This window comes from Anser anser (assembly GCF_964211835.1).
Source record: "Anser anser genome assembly, chromosome: 15".
NCBI lineage: Eukaryota > Metazoa > Chordata > Aves > Anseriformes > Anatidae > Anser > Anser anser.
The window spans coordinates 1,632,226-1,651,672 of record NC_139736.1 but is presented as its reverse complement, the minus strand read 5'-3'; the positions used below and the strand labels follow the sequence as shown (position 1 = coordinate 1,651,672).

Genomic DNA, 19,447 nt, shown 5'->3' with positions numbered 1-19,447 from the left:
AGTTCACTCACGAACAGTCGCCCCTCAGGCTGCGTCAGCCAGACAGGATGGGAAAAAAATGTAATTACCGTGGCACTGCAACACCTAAGGCACACATGCCTTGGAAACAGCATTTACCCACCTTGAAAGAAAAACCATTTTCTGCTTTGTTGGCAAGACTGTTGATGAACTCTTGTGTAACTCCCCGCCCCCCAGTGACAGCATGGTAGCCCACGTGGCCCTGCTGAATTAAAGCACGCTTAATTAAAGGAAGCGTGAGGCACCGGCCCTTCCCTGGCCAGTGCTGATACATGCCTACCAGTTGTACCAAACCCTGTTTCCAAGCTCTTTGAGACCCCGCAGTGTTCCCGCCAGCCGTTCGCTGTGTTAGTGGTACCGTTACTGTCGTAGCACATAGCGTGTCAGTGACTTGTCAGGCAGACCAGAGTGTGCAGGTACGGCCTGTAACTAAATATAACCTTATGGGCTCATGGTTAGAGAATTACTAGATCCCTCAGTGTAACGCCTGTAGTATCTTCTTTGAGGTTTCAGTATTCTTAACATCAGTCTTCATACTTCTTTCGCCCGCTTTTTCTCCCTGTGGATTCACTGTGGTAGACAGTAGCTGCTTTCCTCGTATCTATCCACACCGAGTCTTAAAAGCATGCCTGAATTTTGCTGTGAATTCGTGCCATGCCAGCTGCTACCCTCATGCTGTTCCTGCAAGCTGTTTAATATATTCTCTGTTCTAGAGATCTCCAGAAGCCCAGCAGCTAACTCGAGCTTGCAGAGGGCAGGACTGTGCTGCTCTCAGGCTAGCGTGCCAAAAGCTTCTACATAGTGTTAGCATTGAATTTGGGTGTAAAGAAGAGAATCTGAACAATCCTGTACCTTTCCTGGAGATTTATTCTACAAGGTCATCCTGCTCCAGGAGGTTCTGTTGTGACAACACAGATATTTCTCATTGCTGAAGTTAAACGCATCTTGAGGTGTTTTTTGTTTTTATGAACTTATAATTTAAGCACATTAAAAGAGTATTTGAAAGAAAGATGTTAACTGGAAATTGTTTCCAACATTTTAAGCTATTCCTAGGAAGGTGGAAGCTTTGCTTAACTGATGCTTAGAAAAAACATCTCCCCCCAACCACATGCTTCTAAATCTCATGCAGTTTAAGTCACGTCTGCGAGCAGTTGGATTTTACTTGCTGTTTTGGCAAGGCACTTTGTAAGATGAGTTTCCTGTCAGGCAAATTGCAGGTAGCTACACAACAGCACTGGAAATTAGTTCATAAAACAACAGTAAGTAACAGCTATTGCGTTTCTTCCCTGCTTTTTCCATCCCCCAGATATTCTTTACTGGGGGTTATATCAACACCCATCTCTCTCCCCAGCCAGCACTGTCCCCTCCGAGCACATATGGCTGGCTCTTCGTTCTGCCTGCTGCAGCTATGAGATCATTTAAACAGAATTAAACCAACTGCGGTCATTGTCTATTCATTAGTAAAATCACATCATTACTTATGTGGAATCAGTATTTCTCTCTATAAAAGCTACTGTATATATTTGCAGACTTCCTTTCCGCCTTGTTTTCCTGAAGTGCGGCAGATGGATGTAGCTCCACTCTGTTTTATTCATAGTACTTTCCTCGATTGCATTTTGAAGCTGTATGTCAGAAGACCCTCCCCACCACCAGTGAGGCTCAGAAAAGGCCTTTACTGTATCGACTTGAAACCCAAGTTCAGCTGCCTATATTTTGTTGCAATATGCATTTAAACCTCAGATTCTTTACAAGTTTTAATAACAAACTGATACCAAATGTGGTTTGCAGATTTCAGTTTTTTGCAGATACCTCCGTATAAGCAGACCGCTTCAAAGAGTTGCAGTTGTCACTAATCTTACGTGCATTGTAGTATAAAGTGGACTGTGTATGAAAATAAGTTAAAAATGTTTACAACTTTTGTATATATATAAATATATAAAAAATATCTTTTGAGAGAATAATCTGTGATTATGTATTTTCAGTGTCTGTGTACCAACCGCAACTTATTTTCAATAAAGAGTTTAAAATGAAAAGAAGCGGCCTGAAAAAATTTGGTAACACTTTATTTAACCAGGTGAGCACAGGGAACAAGGGAACTGCATCATCAGGCCAAAGAGATCAATCGCCTCGAGGAAGCTTACAGCAGCACTTGGAGTTCTCAACCTGCCAGGCGGGAACTACGGATCTGCTAACACAGAAGAAATTAACTGAAAATAAAGGGAAGACATAAGAAACTCCTGGAGAGTATACGCATTTCGTTTCCTCTGAACTTTACAAACCAAAGGAACATACAGGGGAAAAAAAAAAAGAGTTGACGCTGTAGATCCATTGCTGACTGGACGTGGCACGGGCAGCTGGCATCGAAAGTGAAGCGCCCAAGTGCCAGCGCAGTCAGGTCTGTCGTGGTTCGTGGTAGTGTCACGGGCATCAGGCCCGGCTCCGCTCGAGAGGAACCCGACTCGAAGCAGGAACATGGAAGCATTACTACTTGCAATATATTCATGCATTTTATAAACAGCCATGCAGCCAAACGATCCTCCCCTCCCCGTTTCAGGGCATGCAGTCTGTCCCCTGTGCTGAATACAACACGCTCAGGTATTCAAAACAGCCTTAATTATTTGGAAAAGAAACCAAAAGCACTTTGCAGCCTGACAGCAAGCAAAAAATAAAAAGTATAAGGCAAGAAAAAATTTCTGTAGCCAGGACTAGCTCTTTAGTAATAGTCTGAGCTCATGTTCATATAAATGCTTATATAAAAGCAGTATTTTGTCACTTAAAAATTACATAAATTAACTTCAACATGTTAAAACAACTAAACCTGGTCTGCAAGGATGGGCAAGAATCAGACAATTATAGCCATGAAAGTGCACTGCAGGGAGGTCTCGTCACTCCATCGCATCAGAGCTGCTGCTGGAGGAGTCACTTCAAACGATGAACAGATTCAACTCCCATTTCCTAGAGGTGCAATTCATAGACGGCAAGCAACATAAGCAAAGCTACTGCAGACCGATATCACCAAGGGAGGTGCAGGATGTAAACACTCCATACAGTCTGAACAAATTATCCTTGTTAGTGTAGACCACTGTAAACAGATAAATGCACTTAAAGGCACTGCAGATAAACATGGTCAGTGATCAGCAGCATTTAATGTCCCAATACGCTGTTGCTTGGAACTACCACCATTAATACATCCAAGAAATTAGAAACATGGCAGTCATTAAATAAAATTACTGTGAAGTGTGCTTTACAGGAAGTAAAGCTTTAACGTGATTCTACATGCAGTGCTACAAAATAAGTTTCTTTAAAGAACATGTTACATAAAAGGTCAGAGGCAACTTCAAACCTCAGGTTCAACTAACCACACCGATCAGTCCAATTCTTCAAGTAGTAGAATTAACTCCGTTTTCAGACAGGATTATTCTTTGCTGCAGCCCAATATTTATAGACACACAACTGAAACGGTCTCATTCATTGGTGAGTAGGATCTTTTCCTTTTCAGCATCTTTGCACCCCTGACTACTTTGATTTCCGTGGTCACAGAAATAGCACACAAATCAGAATATAAGGGAAGCCACTGCTGCTTCCATTCATTTCAGTGATTCAAAATCTCCCCCCGCCCCCCAAAAAGAGAAAGAAAAAACCCAAACCAGATGCATATTCCACTATTGTGTCCCCTGTCAGTCGTCAGATCAGAAAGTATTTCCTCAGCTATTGCGTTACAGGAGAAAGGTGGCCCCCACCTGCCCACCCTGCGATTTTGCCCTAATTCTACTCAGGCATTTTGGAAGCTCAGACTTTGGATGTTAATTAGCTACGGTGCAGTCCAGTGATCCCTTTGCACATTATTTATGAACAGCACTGAGAGGGCTCTCTAACAGTTACCTGCGTATGAGTACTCAGCCAGCAGCGGCTCTCAGCCACACTACACTGTCAAACCTCATTCCAAAAAGTGCATATTCATAGACAAACTGTTTTATTGGTCTTCAGGAAAGCTAACTTATGATTCTACTGATTGCTTGTAAGGAAGGGAACTCCTCATCCTCAATATGCAAAGCTTTATGGGTGACAATGTCCTGCTGAGTTAGTACTTGCTTACATGTTGGGCAGATGCAGCAGTCAAGATCAGAGTTGGAGTCCGTTTGCCAAACGTGCTTTTTGTTCTTTTTGGGTTTGTTTGAACTTTGCTTTTCTTTGATTCTGAAATCATTGTGAGCAGAAAGCAGTTCTTGTTGCTTAACTGTGTCCGGCAACAACACCAACAACTCATTAAAAATTTTCTTGAAATTATCCCCAAGGAGTTCTCGGCAACTTTTGTAATACTGTGCTGCAGAAATCAGCCCCTTCAGTGAAAAGAGAATTGGAACAGTTAGAAATTCAAAAAGAAAAAGAAAAAAGTCCCATTCATCTAAAAATGGACTCACTTTCTCCCAGGCCACATCATCCTCACTGCTTTTTTTGCTACCTTAGCACTACAAGAGAGCTACAGTGGAGCACAGAGGAAAAGAAAACCTGTGTAGCCCTCTCACCAATACCAAACAGTGACAGATGCGCTGCATGAACTGAACAGAGAGGAAGATTTCAGGAACGGGAAGGTTCTTGCCCACTCACCTGTCTGAATTGCCCAGAATGAGTTTTAAATTTATTGAACTTGGACTCATCGCTTTGGAGAAATTCTTTAATGGATTGTATTAGCTGGATATTCCTTTGCTGGAAGTTTTCAGGTATCAAGTATGACCCATGACAAGATTTTGGCCTGCATTTGGGGGAGGAAAAAAAAAAAAAGGAATTTGATACTGCTTCATGTTATAAAAAGATAGATGTTATATGGCTATTCTTTTCTATAGGATGCACTCCCCCCGCCACCCAACTACTATAAGCAGCATATAGCCATCTTGATGGGATGAAATGCATCCTGTGGGATTACTGGATCAGATTCCAGCTTTACCTAGACAGAACACATGAAATTCAAATTTAACGTAGCCTTGACTAGTGATTTTGTAAGCAAGGTTCACCAAAAAGGCATGACAACAGACCATGCCACAAATAAAGCAGAACAGATAAATACAAACATCGGTATTCAACTTCTACAAATTTTTCCCTTCCCAGTTTCTCATAATCTCAGCTCTCTAGCCCAGAAGGGCTCAGCCAGAGACCAGCTACTAGAAAGATCAGAGCAATGAAGAAAGGCATTTAGGGGTTGTCAAGAAAAGCACGCTTCAGCACCTTGCTTCTAGGAGTCAGACAGAATCAACTGAAAGAATAAGAAATATGTTGTAGCTGTTGTAGATCTGTTTCCAAACCTTCTCTTCTCTAGACTGGCTGTGCTGCCAACGTGCATGTTTTCACTTCCCCAGACTCGCATCCAAGCAATGCCTGTGCCTGCTTTTACACGAGTCTCCTGACTGGCCATGGGACTCCACAGCGGAATCGTTACGTGGCTGGCCTCTGGTGCAGCACCTGCTTAACAATAATCCCCTCGCAATATTTCATGATTCACCTGAAGGCCCTATGACATATCTGAGACACAATGTGTGAAGTTACTCTAACTGAAAGGTCTTTTACTTACTCTTTCAAAGATGTAGTGACGGGTTCAGAGATATTGGCGGCTGGAATAACAGCAAAACCTGGAGGGGGTTTACTAACAGGCACGGACAGTCCTGGAGGCGGAGGAGGACTCTTTAATAGCACCACAGTGTTAAAGCCTAAATGAAAGCAGAAATGGGCAGGCAATTAGAGCACATACCTGTGGCACCCACGTACCACCATCTGTAATCAACACCAATGGTCTGATGTACTCTCAGAAGCACCAGGAAGTTACGAGTCAACAATACAGGCCACTATATCAGAATAAACCTAAAAAAATTGAAGAGGTAGAGATCCGTTGCCCCTACAGTCAGGTCAAGAAGCATTTCAGAGTGGCTGATGTTACTCTACAGAGTGGTAAACTATCGAGTTCATTTTTCACAAGGCACTAATCAAAAAAAAAAAAAAAAAACCAACCCCAACCCCACTCAAATCCTGATGGTAAAACACTCACATTGTTAAAACAAACGGAAATCACTCCAGAAGTCACAACAGAACTAGGCATCGCATGTTCTAGTGTACTTCACCTACAATTATCCGCGGAGCAGCACAGAACAAAGCAGCTACGCAAGCCATCTCCTGATGTGATGCCACTTTCATTAAAACCACTGCAGGTCACATTTGTTGCTATGTTGCTCCAGTTTTACAGGATTATGGCACCACTAAAAGTAAGGGCACTGCACCTCTGCAAATGCAGAACAATTGACCAAGGAAGCCAACTGACAGGTATCAGCAGGTACAGATCACAGCTAAAGAGGGACTTCCTTTGTCCACGGGAGCTTCCAGACACTACCTACACTTTTGTGCTCATTAGAAAGTGACACGTAAAGATCGGCTGCTCATCTGTGAGGCCCTCCCAAAAGACAGACACCTGCAGATGCAAGGAGCAGAGGTGTCTTCACACTGCCACCAAATCAGACTTGTTTTACAGAGGACATTCAGGACTGTCTGTTTCCCAGACTGCCTTTTAATTTTGGCCACATTTCTCCAAGCTCCAGCCAAGCAAAGCTGACTGTGCCCTGCAGTGCTCACCTGGTGGTGGCGGCATTCGAGCTGATCCTGAGCTCCCAAGTGCTGGGAAGTCTTCCTGAGGTAAAGGGCATTGGTTAGTCACTGTGGGCTTTTTAAGGCCAGGGGGCTCTTTGGGTGTACTACAGATTGCTAACGATTTTTCCGAATGACCATTCATGACAGTTGTGGATCTGTCAGGGGCGTGAAGAGCAGAAGATGCGTTTGGTGTCTGCTCTGCTTCTGGCAGCTTTTCAACGGATGATTTGGGAAACGCTGTCTCCTGTAACAGGTGTGGGGATGATGGTCTCTGCTTCTCAACCCCCATCCTCTTTTTCTTGCTCACTTTTGTAAAAGTTTGTGAGGTAGAAGCTGCCAGCAAGGATGAGACATCAAACATTGTTGGTGTGTTTCTGATCTCCTGGGTTGTCAAGCCACTACCATTGTCTTCATCATCCGACTGACAGAGTTTATTGCTCTTCTTACTTCCTTTAGTGCTATTCAAGGAGGATGTTTTCTTGGCCATCTGATTTACACACGGGCTGCTAATGGCTTTGACCACGTTTTTACTGGAACCATTGTTCCATGCAGATGTGATGTTAGTTATTGTTTTATTGTTAGGCCTCATTTTGGACACCAGAGCTGGAAAATCCTCCTCTTGAAAAGCTGTTTTCTTTGCAGTCGCTGTATATGTCAAAGACATCCCAGAAGAGATTGTAGGTGCAGCAGAGGATGACAAGCTTGGGAAATCTTCTTCTTTAAGCTTAACTGCTGCTAGCTGGGCAGAGCTGTGAAAAAGGACAAGTACACCTAGTTACACCAGCGGTGCAGAGGCAGCAGAACCCCACCAGGCAGAACAAGCTCCACACCTGACTGCACTCTTCCCCAAACTTACCACTTAGGGTGGTACAGCAGGCATAACTTAACAGGATGTAACTACCCTCAGGCTTATAAACCATGTCTGGAACGAGTCTCTTCAAAGCAGTCACACTAGCCTTGCTGTATTACCAGTACTGTCTTAGTACACCTTACCTCGACCAGCAGGCCATACACACAACGTTCAGAGGTGCACTCTAGCTGCCACGTCCTGCACAGATTCTATTTGAATTACCACCCATTTAAGGAGATGATGAGTTTTAAAACCTATAGCATATGGCTCCCTCAAGATAAGCTACTGAGTTAAAAAAAAAAAAAAGTCTGGAATTAATACTGGGAATTACCCTGAAATCGCAGCACTAAATAAATAAATAAATAAATAAGTCAAGCCATGAACTGAAGCAACAGCCTCTGCTGTTCATGCAGGCGACTAAGACAGAAACAGTCTGAAGCAGAATAGGAACTGGGGAAGGGGAGCACTTGAAGTCTAAGTGATCTGTAAAATTATTTTCTACAGAAACAGAACCCGCGTGAGTTTTTACATCAGCTCTCAACGCTGCAGCCGTGAACAAACTTACCCTTGTAGAGGTCCCACTGCTGAACCAATTGCTGGAAAGTCATCTTGGCTTAAAGCACCATTAGCAGCTGCTTCTTTTGGAGTTTTGACAAAAAGAGCAAAGAAATATTTCAACTGAAATCCATTCATTTCAGAGGGAAGCTATCACTGAACATGACAGCAGTATTAACAAGCCCTATTTTCAGCAGCTGATGAGGTCATTAACTGACATTCCAAAAAGGAAATTTTAAGTCCATGCATCACTGTTTCCTTCAATTAACCACATTCACCATTATGTCACCGGGTACTGGCTTTAGCATACGGACAACTCATGATACTTAATATGAGCAAAACGTTGGCTGCTAAGATGTCTGCGAGGAAATCCTCTAGAAACTAAGATGTCAATGCCCCCAGCTGCCTGCTCCATGCTTCTCCCAGGGGCTAGCACTCAACTGCCCGCACAGGGTTAGGATTCTCTGAGTATGCTGATGCTTTACTTGGAAAGCTGCTCCTCTGAGCTTTCATCACACCTCTGCTGCACAGGTGCCCAGACTACTCAGCAGTCAGCTCCTGGGCAGTCAGTTTACATCGAAACATCAATCGTTTCCAATTTGCATTTGCCTTAAAATGCAGTGCTGTGGACTGCAGCAGTTCAAGGACAGATTGGTAACAGCTTTGACACGCAGCAAAAGCTGGGCTAGCAGCAGGAGGAGATAACCTTGCCTCCCATCCCCAGCTGAGCTATACCCATTAACCAACCAGAGCTCTCAGCAGCTCTCAGCTCATTATGAAAGCGTACAAACTATGTGCAAATCCTGTTGTAGAAGCAGTAAGGCAGAGAAAAAGGGATCTGAAGCAACAGCAATATCAAAACAACTGCATCGTCTTTATTTGCCCCTAAACCTCATTTGGAACAATTAAAAGTTTGCTTTGACCCATTACAAACTTTTACTGGGGTCAACTTCTTCACAAAAAAACGGAACACTCAGCTTAAGCACCACAATAAATCAGTTTTTGCACACTAGAGTAGAAAACAGCAGCCTTAGACGATAGTTTTGGATAAAACACCATATATACTGTTGTATGTTAATTGCGTTTCGTATTTATACCCTGCTCCATTTTATGTATAAACTGCTGCAAGAACCCCAGCCCACTCAGACACATTTTGACACAAACAACTGTCAGATTAAGATTCTGCATAGCTCTCCCCATATCCCCCAGCTTTTGAGAACAGTGCACGGCAATTCACACTTTTGCCAGCCCGATCTCCTGAACCATCATGCTTCCCTGCAGCTGCAGAACATGTTCAGCACTAACCTGGAGTTTCATTTGAAGACTTTGTAACGCGTTTGGAGCTGGATACTTCTGAATCCCTCAGGTCCTCCTTTTTACCTCTACTGCTGCTGTCCTCTTCTACCCGTTTTTTCTCTTCCTGACGTTTTGCTGCTACAGATGCCCTGACCGCCGCTGCAACATCTCTGTCTTCTTCTTCCCTACAGGACAGGGCAGGTTTTCTTGGTCAAACAGCAAGGATTACTGAGCACATTTGTCTCACTCCAGCTCTCACCTCTCTGGTGTCAGGTCTGTTGACAGTCCCTGGCCTTGTGCTGCCACCTGCTGAGAAGGCTGAAACAAACCCACTGCTGGGATACACCCTGACACCAGCTGGTAAGATGGGCAACATTTAACCCCTGGATTTGCAAGTTCTACATGGTGACAACAATCCAGGACAGAAGAAACCAACTGGAGTGAACTGGGAGAGACAGTACCAAAGATGCATGGGGACACCTCTCTCACATTTTCAGATGTATGAACGTCTTATTTGTAGGCCAAAGTAATTCTTTGAAACATGGCTTGTCATGAACTCTCAACACATGCACAATCCACATGCGACACCAACACATAAAGTGTTTAGAGATGGACTTTTTCCCCTGGTGAAATTACCAGTAATGAACCAGCTGACTTTCCAGGGAGAAAAAGAAGAAAAATAGATGTGCAGTATGTATAAAGCACTCAGGTCTTGTGTGAATGAATAGACATATAAATGCAAACTTTCATTTCAATACTTAACCCTCTTCTTTTTCCAAAGCATTCAGTCTGGCCACACAGAGATCTGTTTGTTCAATGAAAAGCATGGTCCTTAGAACATGAACTTCATGATTACCCAGACCAAAAAGTCCATTAAACCTGCAAAGACTTATCACTTACTTCAGAAAAGCCTATTTTAAAAGTTGGCACAAAAACAGTTGCTGAAATTAATTTAGGTTTCTGATTTTAGTTAACCCACACATTGAAGATTACAGTGTTCATTTTCCTTGGCAAGTCCAGAAAGCTTAAACTTCGCACAAAACAGTTACACTTTCATCAAGCACCCAGTCAGCATGCAGGCTAAGACTGAAAACTAGTTCTGCTCTCAACTAAGGATTCACTATGAAAGTTTCCAAATTTTGTACCCACTTCCTTCCTGCCGGTCCACCAAAAGCCTCTTAATAACTAAGTAAGAAACAGCATCAAGCAGCAGTAAAATCCACAAAATGTTTTGCCACTCACCTCTTATACCTCCAGCTGCCTCTTCTGTTTTGCTGACTTCCTCGGCCACCCAATCTGCCTGACCTTCCTTGCCTGTTGTACCTGTCAACTTCCTCATAGTCCTCTCCACCTATAACACCTGAACAGGAGGGAGGGTTGATCATTCTTAAAGTTATTTCTCTAATCTGGGCATCACACTATGCCTGAAAAGGAGCAAAAAACACACTAGTACACAGAAACCTATCTTGATTTCCTTCTGATGATTAAGTAGTATGTAGCCTCCAGGACTGCTACGTTAATGGTTGGACTTGATCTTAAGAGTCTTTTCCAACCTAAATGATTCTATGACTGAACTATATTTTGCAGTATATAGATTCCACGTATTTTAACCTGCAATGTGAGTTTTGAGTAATCTCATTTTTATGCAGATTTCTCTAAATAAAATAAAAGTATGTATCTCAATCTCAGCACACCTAAGCGGATATGTTCCTCTGGTCTCATGCTTCTCGTTCATCGCTACTTCATACTAACTGTAATATAAGTAATTCGTGTAATTACCTGTTGGAGAAGTTTAGTTTCACTAAAATTATTTATCATAACTGAATCCGCACATGAAGGAAAAGAATCATTGAATAATTTAGGAAAGAAAAGACCTCTGGTGGTCATCTGCTCCATCTCCTCGCTCACAGCAAGGCAGACTCTGAGATGACATCAGGTAGCTCAGGGCCCAGCCACACTTACCTTCTGTTCTCCTCTGGTGCCTAGGAGCATAGGTAAACTGAAGGTCTATCTGCCGGTTCTGCCTGGCCTCGGCCCTGTTCTTGCTGTGGCAGGCTGTTTTGTGCGCTTTATAATCTATTTCTGTGCGGAAAGCGTGGGTAAACTGTTCTGTACTGCACCGTCCCTCTTCGCAAAGGAAGTGCTTTTCGCGGAAGTGTTCACGAAGGTATTCATAATCACTGGAAAGAGAAAAGAGGCTGAGCTGCAACTTTCCCAACACATTTTACTAATGGCATACGGTTATTCTTTACTCCATCTTGCAAAGAAAGAACCAACTGCCTAGGCTTGTCTTTATCTCCAGGCAAGTTTTCCAACTGAAACCATTTCTGTGCAGCCTAGACACATACCTTAATGCATAATCCCAGACGTTAAGCTGAAACTACTGGATGATACTTGTCACATCCAACTGTACGCAAGGCATGTGTTTCATAAAAGAAAATCTACTTCTATCTGCTTTGCACATAGATGTCAGAGTATTAGTTAACACACTACACTGCTGCAGACGCCTGCCTGTCACGCTCCAAAATGTAACTTAACACCCAACATTAATGTGGATGAGGATGACTTTAAAGCACAAACTAGACAGAAAGTAATTACTGCAGCTACTGGTTTAAGGAACAAGAGAGCCTACAGCCAATCTGCTCACACATTCTTGCCCTCTGTCTTCGAGCACTACTCTTACAAAAACTCAAAGCAGATCGAAACAATTTCTCTAAAATTTAAGCTACAGAAAGAGAAATTAAACTTTCACAAACCTGTAGTATTCCTGAGCACCATCAGAGTCACAGAAGTGACAAAAATAATGATCTCGTCTTAGATGTTTCAGTAACTCATCATTATCCAAATAACGCTCGTCACAGAATTTACACAGGGGATGCCCACGATGAGAGGTGTCATCTGGATCTCCATGGATTCGATGGCGAGCAAGGTCCTTACGAGTATACCATTTCCGTTCGTACGTAAAAATCTGAAGAAATACATATAAAATGGAATAAGCTAGGCTCACACAACTTACTCACTTGCAGGAGTCAAAGATTTCTTTAGAAAGATGCAATGTGACATCAGACACCTAACATTTTCAGTGACTAGGAACCAAAATTCAAGAGATTGAATGAAATTACATCTCACTTGTACTTCACTCACCTCAAACACTGGAAACAGATCTAATTCACTGTTTTCCTTTCACAAGTGTGTGTATTAACATGATGTAACAAACTTTTAAACCTCTGTTGGAAAAAAGGCCTACTTTTTTTAAATGAAAGTACAGCATTTTGCATGCTGACTCAAAAAAAAAAGTGGAAGAGAAGTGAACTGTTTAATGCTCCTCAGACAGCAACTACCCCAACATAGCTACATACAGATGATACAGTTCAATGAACAGATTCTGCAGTCTTCTGTCCCTACTAACACAAGCTATTTTAGTAGAAAGGGTTCTGAAGATGCCAAAAAGATCAATACACCCTTGAGAACAGAATATCCTTAATTTCTTGCCTCCTCAACAAGGAGGCGTAACTTATTCCAGGAAAAGGCTCGCTTGGCTTAGCTAGGGTTGACTGACCAAAGCTTCTACGAGTTTAAGAACTTCTTTGCAGCCCACATGGAACCTTCCTCCGAAATAAAAACGTGCCTGCAGTATTCTGAAATTAAAAGCCAACAAATTCTACTATAGTTTGTGACGTCTTTGGGAGAGATGATGATAAACAAGCTTTAGTGATGGCTACTTAGGCTGACTGTGGAAACACCTCTTAACCAGAGTTCAAAGGATGCTGCAACCAAAAGAAGTTGTGTTGGCCTCTCCAGCTCACTTCCCTTGAATTAGCACTATTGGTTGCATGACCACAGGAATGAGAATCAAATTATTTCAGTGAAAGCTAACTCTGCAAAAAAGATGCATAGGTATTCATTCATCTCAACCCCGACCACTTCTGGATCTTGCCCCTTTTGGCAATAACCTACAGTTCAACTGGCATAAACCAGCTGTGACACCATATAAGTGCATTCCTCTAAGCTGATACTCGATTGGTTTCAGAGAAAACAAACACGTACAAAATCATGTGTATCGAGTTCTAAAAAACCGCGCTCATGAATTAAATTCCCTCCTACAGCAATACACAATGCTGACGACTACTAGACACAGAGGTTAGCAGTCCTAGCACTCATTTAACAGCGGCTGCTGATTTTGTCTGACATGCTATTCAGACACAGGAAAACACACCAGCTCTAGGGAAAGGTGGAATTCTGACTTTCAGACTGGAAAAAGCATTGCCTGACTGGCATAACAGCAGCTGGTCTAAGGGAAATTTGGGTGGGCTAAGAAAAAAGGACAATGATGGTGATAGCAAGATGTGGAGCTTTAAGACCCAGTACAGGCAGACAACTCAGCTTTCCAGTAACTGCTTTATCTTTACCAGGTTGTAAAACACATTTTAAAACAGCCTCGGTCATTTTGTACGTGTGTACATCAAACACGGTGGACCTCAATTGCAGACAACAGTTAAATTTCATTTTCCAATCAAATCAACAAGATACAGGAAATTTGCTCTGAACAAATAAACAAGATAATGAAATATAATTATAGTTCATTAAACCAGCAAGATGGACTCTCATCCTGTCCATGAGTCAACTGTAAATGCTATGTTGTCTCTGATCTGAGAGAGAAATCCATCCTGCCATGATACACTCTGCCTTCTGAACTGGCACCAATATTTTCTGAGTTACAGCTTGTAAAGTCATCACGGGTCTCAATAGATACCAAATCTCTAGTTACAGCTGTAGTGCCTACAGCTCAGGACTAACTTCCTATCAGACAGTTAGGGTTTGTTATTTACATACACTGCGGGGGAGGAGCTAACCTCAGAAGGTTATTAACATGGTCGGGTTTAATTTAAAACATAATCCATTCAGAACCTTCAGGCCTCTTTCATTAATCAGTTTATGAAAGAAGGCAGAGTTAAAAGGAAGCAACTGGCCTGGCTGCAGGCAGACAGAAGAAACTTAAAAAGCAAACTGGCGCTGTTCAGCCACCCCCTTCTTCCCACCTCCCCAGGTACCCTGCAGGTCACGTAAGGACTCAGCCCTCCTTCCCACGCCAGGACACAGAACCAGCTCACCTTTAAGTGTTTAACACAGAGCTTGCAACAGAAGAGTTCATGCTGCTTTCTCATGTGCTGTTCCAGATCTGCAAACGTGTTGAATGGCTTCAGATCCGGACACAAAAAGCATTCATGCTGCAGCAACTTCCTAAGGGACAAAGAAAGATTTACTAAATATTATCCGATTCCCTCTCAGCAACCCGCTACCTTTATCAAAACCAAATGTTCTGTCAGTAGCAGAATCCGCATTTTTATAGCTCCCCCAGCAATTTGCAACGAGGTTAGCGTCCTGCTTACTCCAAGAACACTTTGTCATCTGTCAGGAACAGGACAGAACCAAATTAGTACAAGAAAGGAGCCAAACAGTTGCTAGGAAATACTCCAGCAGTGCACCGTTTGCACGTGGACTGGAACATGTCCGTGCAACAACCCCCGGCTTACTGAAGGCTCAGCTGATGCATGCAAGGTTCACATCTAGTTTAATTTTGCTTTCTACTGCAGAAACCAAAGTATATGGGGGGGACATAAAAAACTGTAATGGAAAAGGAGGAAAAGAAGTAACTCCAATGCTTCCCAACCGGAGCTGAAGGCGGAGCACTGGTCTCAGCAGGAGACCCCAATCACGCGCACTTATTTCTGCCCCCAGAACGGCAATCTCAGCAGCTCTCCAGAAATCAGATCATCAAAAGCAATTCCCAGAGCTGGTGTATAATTAATCAGAACATTTCCAACTGCTTCTGCTCGCTAAAGCCCATTGCCCAATTCCGTAAATTGGAAGTCACACAAAATTATAAATGTATCAGCAAAGCTGCATTTTTAGCCCCAATCAGGTTAGATTAGATAAAATATGTGACTCTCCAAGAAAAAGGTACCACTGCCTACATGGTTTCACCTTTTTTTTTTTTTGCTCTTCTTTCCTTTTAAGTGGTCTTAACTAAACTTAAAGCTTCCTAATAAGCGTGTTATAAAAAGTATTTTTAGAACACGATGCTGATGTCACACTTTTACCCCGTTTTTTTTTTTACTTCACCTTCTTCTCTCCCATTTAGAACTAACACCTTTGAAGGAAGAAGAGGACGCTCTTCTTTTCATCTGATGTAGTATACAAATGATTTTGAGTAGTCCTTACGCAACACAGGAATAAATAACATTATCATAGTAATTTTGCCTTTACTAATTTACAGGGCAGCCATACAAGGAATTAAAAGCCTTCCAGCAAGTTTGCTGCTGGTAAAGAAGCAAAAAGCAACTTTTCTTGACAGAGCAACACTCCTGTATTATGCTTCTGTAAACCTAACACTCCAGGGTTTGAGGAGCTGCTCTCTTTGATGACCATGGTACTGAGAGCTCGTGCCAACCGTGCCGCTCCAGCTCCTCATCCCACCAAAGCCACCTGCGCTGCCCGGTGAGTAACGCGCGCAGCACGGCAGCCACCACTTCCATCAAACAAAACCACGCTGCTCTATTAGAGCATGCGTTTCCGGCCACGTAACGCAGATAAGAACATGTGTTTTAGGGATACGTTACAGAAAGGAATGCCGGCGCTTACCTGTACAGCGCATAAACCTCTGCATCCATAAAATAAATGTCATATTTCTTCTCATGCTGCAACTGGTTAAGTGCTATTGTTGAGAAGGACGTAAGCTTCCGTCCGAAGACAACCTGTGGGCAACACAACGCGGGAATCAGACAGGGAACACGTGGGCTGCACGGCCGTTGGGATTACAGACCGGCTCCTCAGCACAAACTTTGTCAGGGACCTCCTCATAGCCTAAGGCTTGGACAACACGCCCCGAGCCGTGCCAGGCCCAGCTGCTCGTCACCACCAGCTACTGCCCCCATGACTGTCAGCAAAGACTGTCAGCAAAGCAGCGTGACGGCTGCTTATCAACCTCCAGCAGGAGCACCAGGCGGAGGGGGGTGGGACCAGCCTGGTCTTTGGATTTTGAACTGGGTTAGGAGACTCTTTTATGATGCTTTGCTACCGCAACCACGCTGAGAGTAAATATCTGCCAGCAATTCAACCCATTCTGCAGCAAGTGTCTGTCCAGAGCCCCACGCTCAGCTGCCTCCTGGCAGCAGACCACCCAGACTTAGAGCCTGATAGTGAGAAGTGGCAGCACTCAGAGCCTGACTGGGAAACCACGGCTGCTTCTTTCCTGTCTCACCTGGAAAGTGAGAAACAGAACGCTAGCTCCCTTCCCAAAGTATTTGTACCCCTTCCAAGGGAACCTGGCTGCTCCCGGTGACCGCCCTGCACCCTGGGCGGCACAGCGCAGCCACCGGCAGTGCTGCGTCCTTCCTGAGAAGTCTCGTGCCCCTCGGTGTGCTACAGCACCCCCCCACTTTGGGAAGTGCTGGTGGGGCAGCAATACTGATGGAACAGCTGGAATTCCCTGCGGCAGCTCAGGAAGGCTAAGACACAAATATGCTAATCGTCCTGAGCAGTCACCGCAAATACAATAACTCTGGAAATGCTTACAGCCTTAATAAAAGAATTCCATTATATACTACACGTGCAGTTCAGTCGTGTTAAGTCACTCCTCTACCCCTGTTGTGCTGAAATACCTTGGAGCAAGTTGTGTGCATGTTCTTTTTTAAAGCTTTCTTTACAGCCAGGCTACTATTAAGTTAACCAAAGTGTTTTTTATATATGCACAGACACACACACCTCTCTGAAATACCAAGCTTAAAATAAAGAGAATACAAGTCTAAGTCTGTTGGATAAATGCCTAACTTCAGCTGTTTAAAAAAAATAGTTTCAGTAAAGCTCTCTAGACATTTCACCTCAACCTGAAGCGCATTTTGGAACAGAGGAATGGGTCACAGCAAAGCAGATTTTATCACAGGAGTTCAATACAACGCGAAGTAAACACACCGACTGATCCCCCACGCCCCATCCAAGTATATGTCAGGGTTGCTTTCCAGGTCAAGTAATCCTTCCTAACTCCAGCACAGCAATTACGCACCACTGAGAGCACACATTACCATAACAAGTATATCCTGCTTTCTCCTCCATCCTGCTCCGTGGTGCCAGCCATCTTCGGAGCTATTTCCATTTCCTCTGGATGTGGCACTTACCAGGTCAATCTACAGGGATCAGTACAGCACCAGCTGAGGTCTGGCAGAGCTGTCCTTGCCTCTTCTAATTCCACACACACCATGCAAATGAAGAGACCCTGTGTTAGATCCTACTTATAGGACCAGTTCGTTTAAGGACAGTCCGGATGCGGTTCATGGCCCCCAGAATCCTTTTTCTTTCCTTGGGGCAGACGGGTGCACACACAGAGCAGCATTACGGCACCGCTTAAAGATGAGGGGAAAAAGAGCCCAGCCATTAGGAAGGACCTCTCGGGCAACTCTAACAGAAGGATCGCTTTTAACAGTTAACACATGAGAGAAAAAGATGGCTTATGAACCAAAGTTCAGGCCACATAACGCAGCGATTATTACAAACCTGGGAAGACCTCAAGATTAACAGTCCATCTGTGACCCTAAGACAAGCAGCGTTAAGGCAGAAGAGCAACATCACAGTTGGCTTCTCCGAAAACACAGCAGAGGCAGAGCAGCAGCTCCCCAGAGGATGATCAGAGACAAAAATCACTTAAATTTCTATCTTTCTCTACACAGAGGCTACTCATGCGCTACTGAGGTCAGCTTAAAAAAAACACATCAACATTTCTGGCCTCCACAAAGTCTGAGGATCTTGAGCGTGCAGCCTCAGGGATCTTCAGTCCCTCCAAACTACTTGAACAACACGAAAAGCAGCCAAAGTAACCAGAATTAGTGGGGGGGGAAGAGGGGTGTCTCCTTTTGTCACAGGGGAGAGGAAGAGCTCCCCTGGCAGACTTATTTTACTTCATTTCCTGAACCCCCTCAGTGTGATTTCTCGCACAATGCTAGCAACAATTCTTTTCTTCTAAGAGGTTTTCTTTCTTTTCTTCTAAAAGCCTTCTCCTCTAAAAGCTTTTCTTTTTTCACATCAGTTCAGACACGAGTATTTGTCTCTCCCAACACCCCTGAACAAAGTTTCTTCGCCCGGCCCCTACTGGCACCAGACCCCCCGCTCCATCCCCGCAGTGAAACCACCGACTCGGGGCCACTTCCCCAAAGCCCTGCCAGGGGGTCCCGTGCCACAACACCCCCCGGCGGAGAAGCGGCACCGGGGGGGGGGGGCTGCTCACGGAGCACCCCCACACCCGGGCTCTCACGCCAGCAGGACCCGGACGGGAACCGCGGGGCGAAGGCCCTGAGCTCGGAGCCCCAACCCTCCCCGAGCCCCCGGAACCCGGCCGGGGGCAGCGCCCGGCCCCGAGCCCTCGGCGGGGCCCGTCCCCGTCCCCGTCCCCCGTCTCTCAGCCCCGCGGCGGTGCCGACCTGGCGCAGCTCCTCGCGGCACACGGCGCAGTACCGCACGCCGCACAGCGCCCGCATCCGCACGGAGCAGCGGTAGCAGATGGGGTGGTCGCAGCGGCCCAGCGCCACCACGTCGAGCTCCCCGCAGCACAGCACGCACGGCCCCTCCGCCGGCCCCGCCGCGCCGCAGCCCGAAGAAGCCGAAGCCGGGCCCGGCCCCGAGGCCGCCATGGCGGCGCCCACCCCGCCGCGGCCTAGGCCCCGCTCCGCCTAGCAACCGCCCGCGCCACCGAGACGCGGCCTAGAGCGCCGCCCGGCCCGGCCCGCCGCTGACGACGCTCTGGCCGGCGGCCGACCATAGAGAGCGGCGCCCGCCCAGGCTGGCCGTAGAGACTCCGCCTAGAGCGCCGCGTCACCGCCCCCCCCCCCCCAACCATTACCCTCCGAGGGCGGCCCGCGGCGCCACGCCGCGTGACGTCACGCGCGTCCGCCAGCTCCGACCATAGAGAAGGAGGGGCAGAGCGCCGCCCCGGCCGGGCCCTTACACCCCCCCTCTGGCCGCATCTCGCTGCTCCGCGCCGGCCGCTACCGGCACCCGGCGGCGGGCCCTCGGCGCCCCGGGGCCTGCGGCGGGGGTTTGGCTTCCCCC

General features: G+C 45.3%; 1 protein-coding gene across 4 annotated transcripts; it reads right to left on the bottom strand.

Annotated features, from left to right (window-relative positions):
* Window positions 1-2,063: 2,063 nt before the first annotated feature.
* ZNF598 (zinc finger protein 598, E3 ubiquitin ligase) lies at window positions 2,064-19,166 on the bottom strand. 4 transcript variants are annotated; one of them, XM_083799930.1, is made up of 13 exons: window positions 18,820-19,166; window positions 15,992-16,104; window positions 14,461-14,590; window positions 12,106-12,317; window positions 11,312-11,529; window positions 10,592-10,709; window positions 10,113-10,154; window positions 9,359-9,534; window positions 8,064-8,133; window positions 6,634-7,397; window positions 5,585-5,720; window positions 4,627-4,771; window positions 2,064-4,358 (listed from the first exon to the last, which is right to left on the bottom strand). In XM_083799930.1, exons 1-13 carry the CDS (start codon window positions 19,027-19,029, stop codon window positions 4,011-4,013), a joined length of 2,682 nt encoding a protein of 893 aa, XP_083656056.1. In that variant the 5' UTR covers window positions 19,030-19,166; the 3' UTR covers window positions 2,064-4,010. The 4 variants fall into 4 exon arrangements, with proteins under 4 accessions (XP_083656056.1, XP_083656055.1, XP_083656058.1 ...); XM_083799929.1 differs by having other exon boundaries at window positions 8,064-8,136; window positions 18,820-19,161; XM_083799932.1 differs by lacking the exon at window positions 10,113-10,154 and having other exon boundaries at window positions 18,820-19,160.
* Window positions 19,167-19,447: the final 281 nt, after the last annotated feature.

Excerpts from the sequence above, each read along its gene's own strand:
- ZNF598 (XM_083799929.1), bottom strand. The coding sequence starts at position 19,029 with ATGGCGGCCTCGGGGCCGGGCCCGGCTTCGGCTTCTTCGGGCTGCGGC. Across the intron at positions 12,318-14,460 it reads TCTGTGTTAAACACTTAAAG|ATTTTTACGTACGAACGGAA; the intron begins GTGAGCTGGTTC and ends GTATTTCTTCAG. Across the intron at positions 11,530-12,105 it reads GGTGCTCAGGAATACTACAG|TGATTATGAATACCTTCGTG; the intron begins GTTTGTGAAAGT and ends TTCTCTTTCCAG.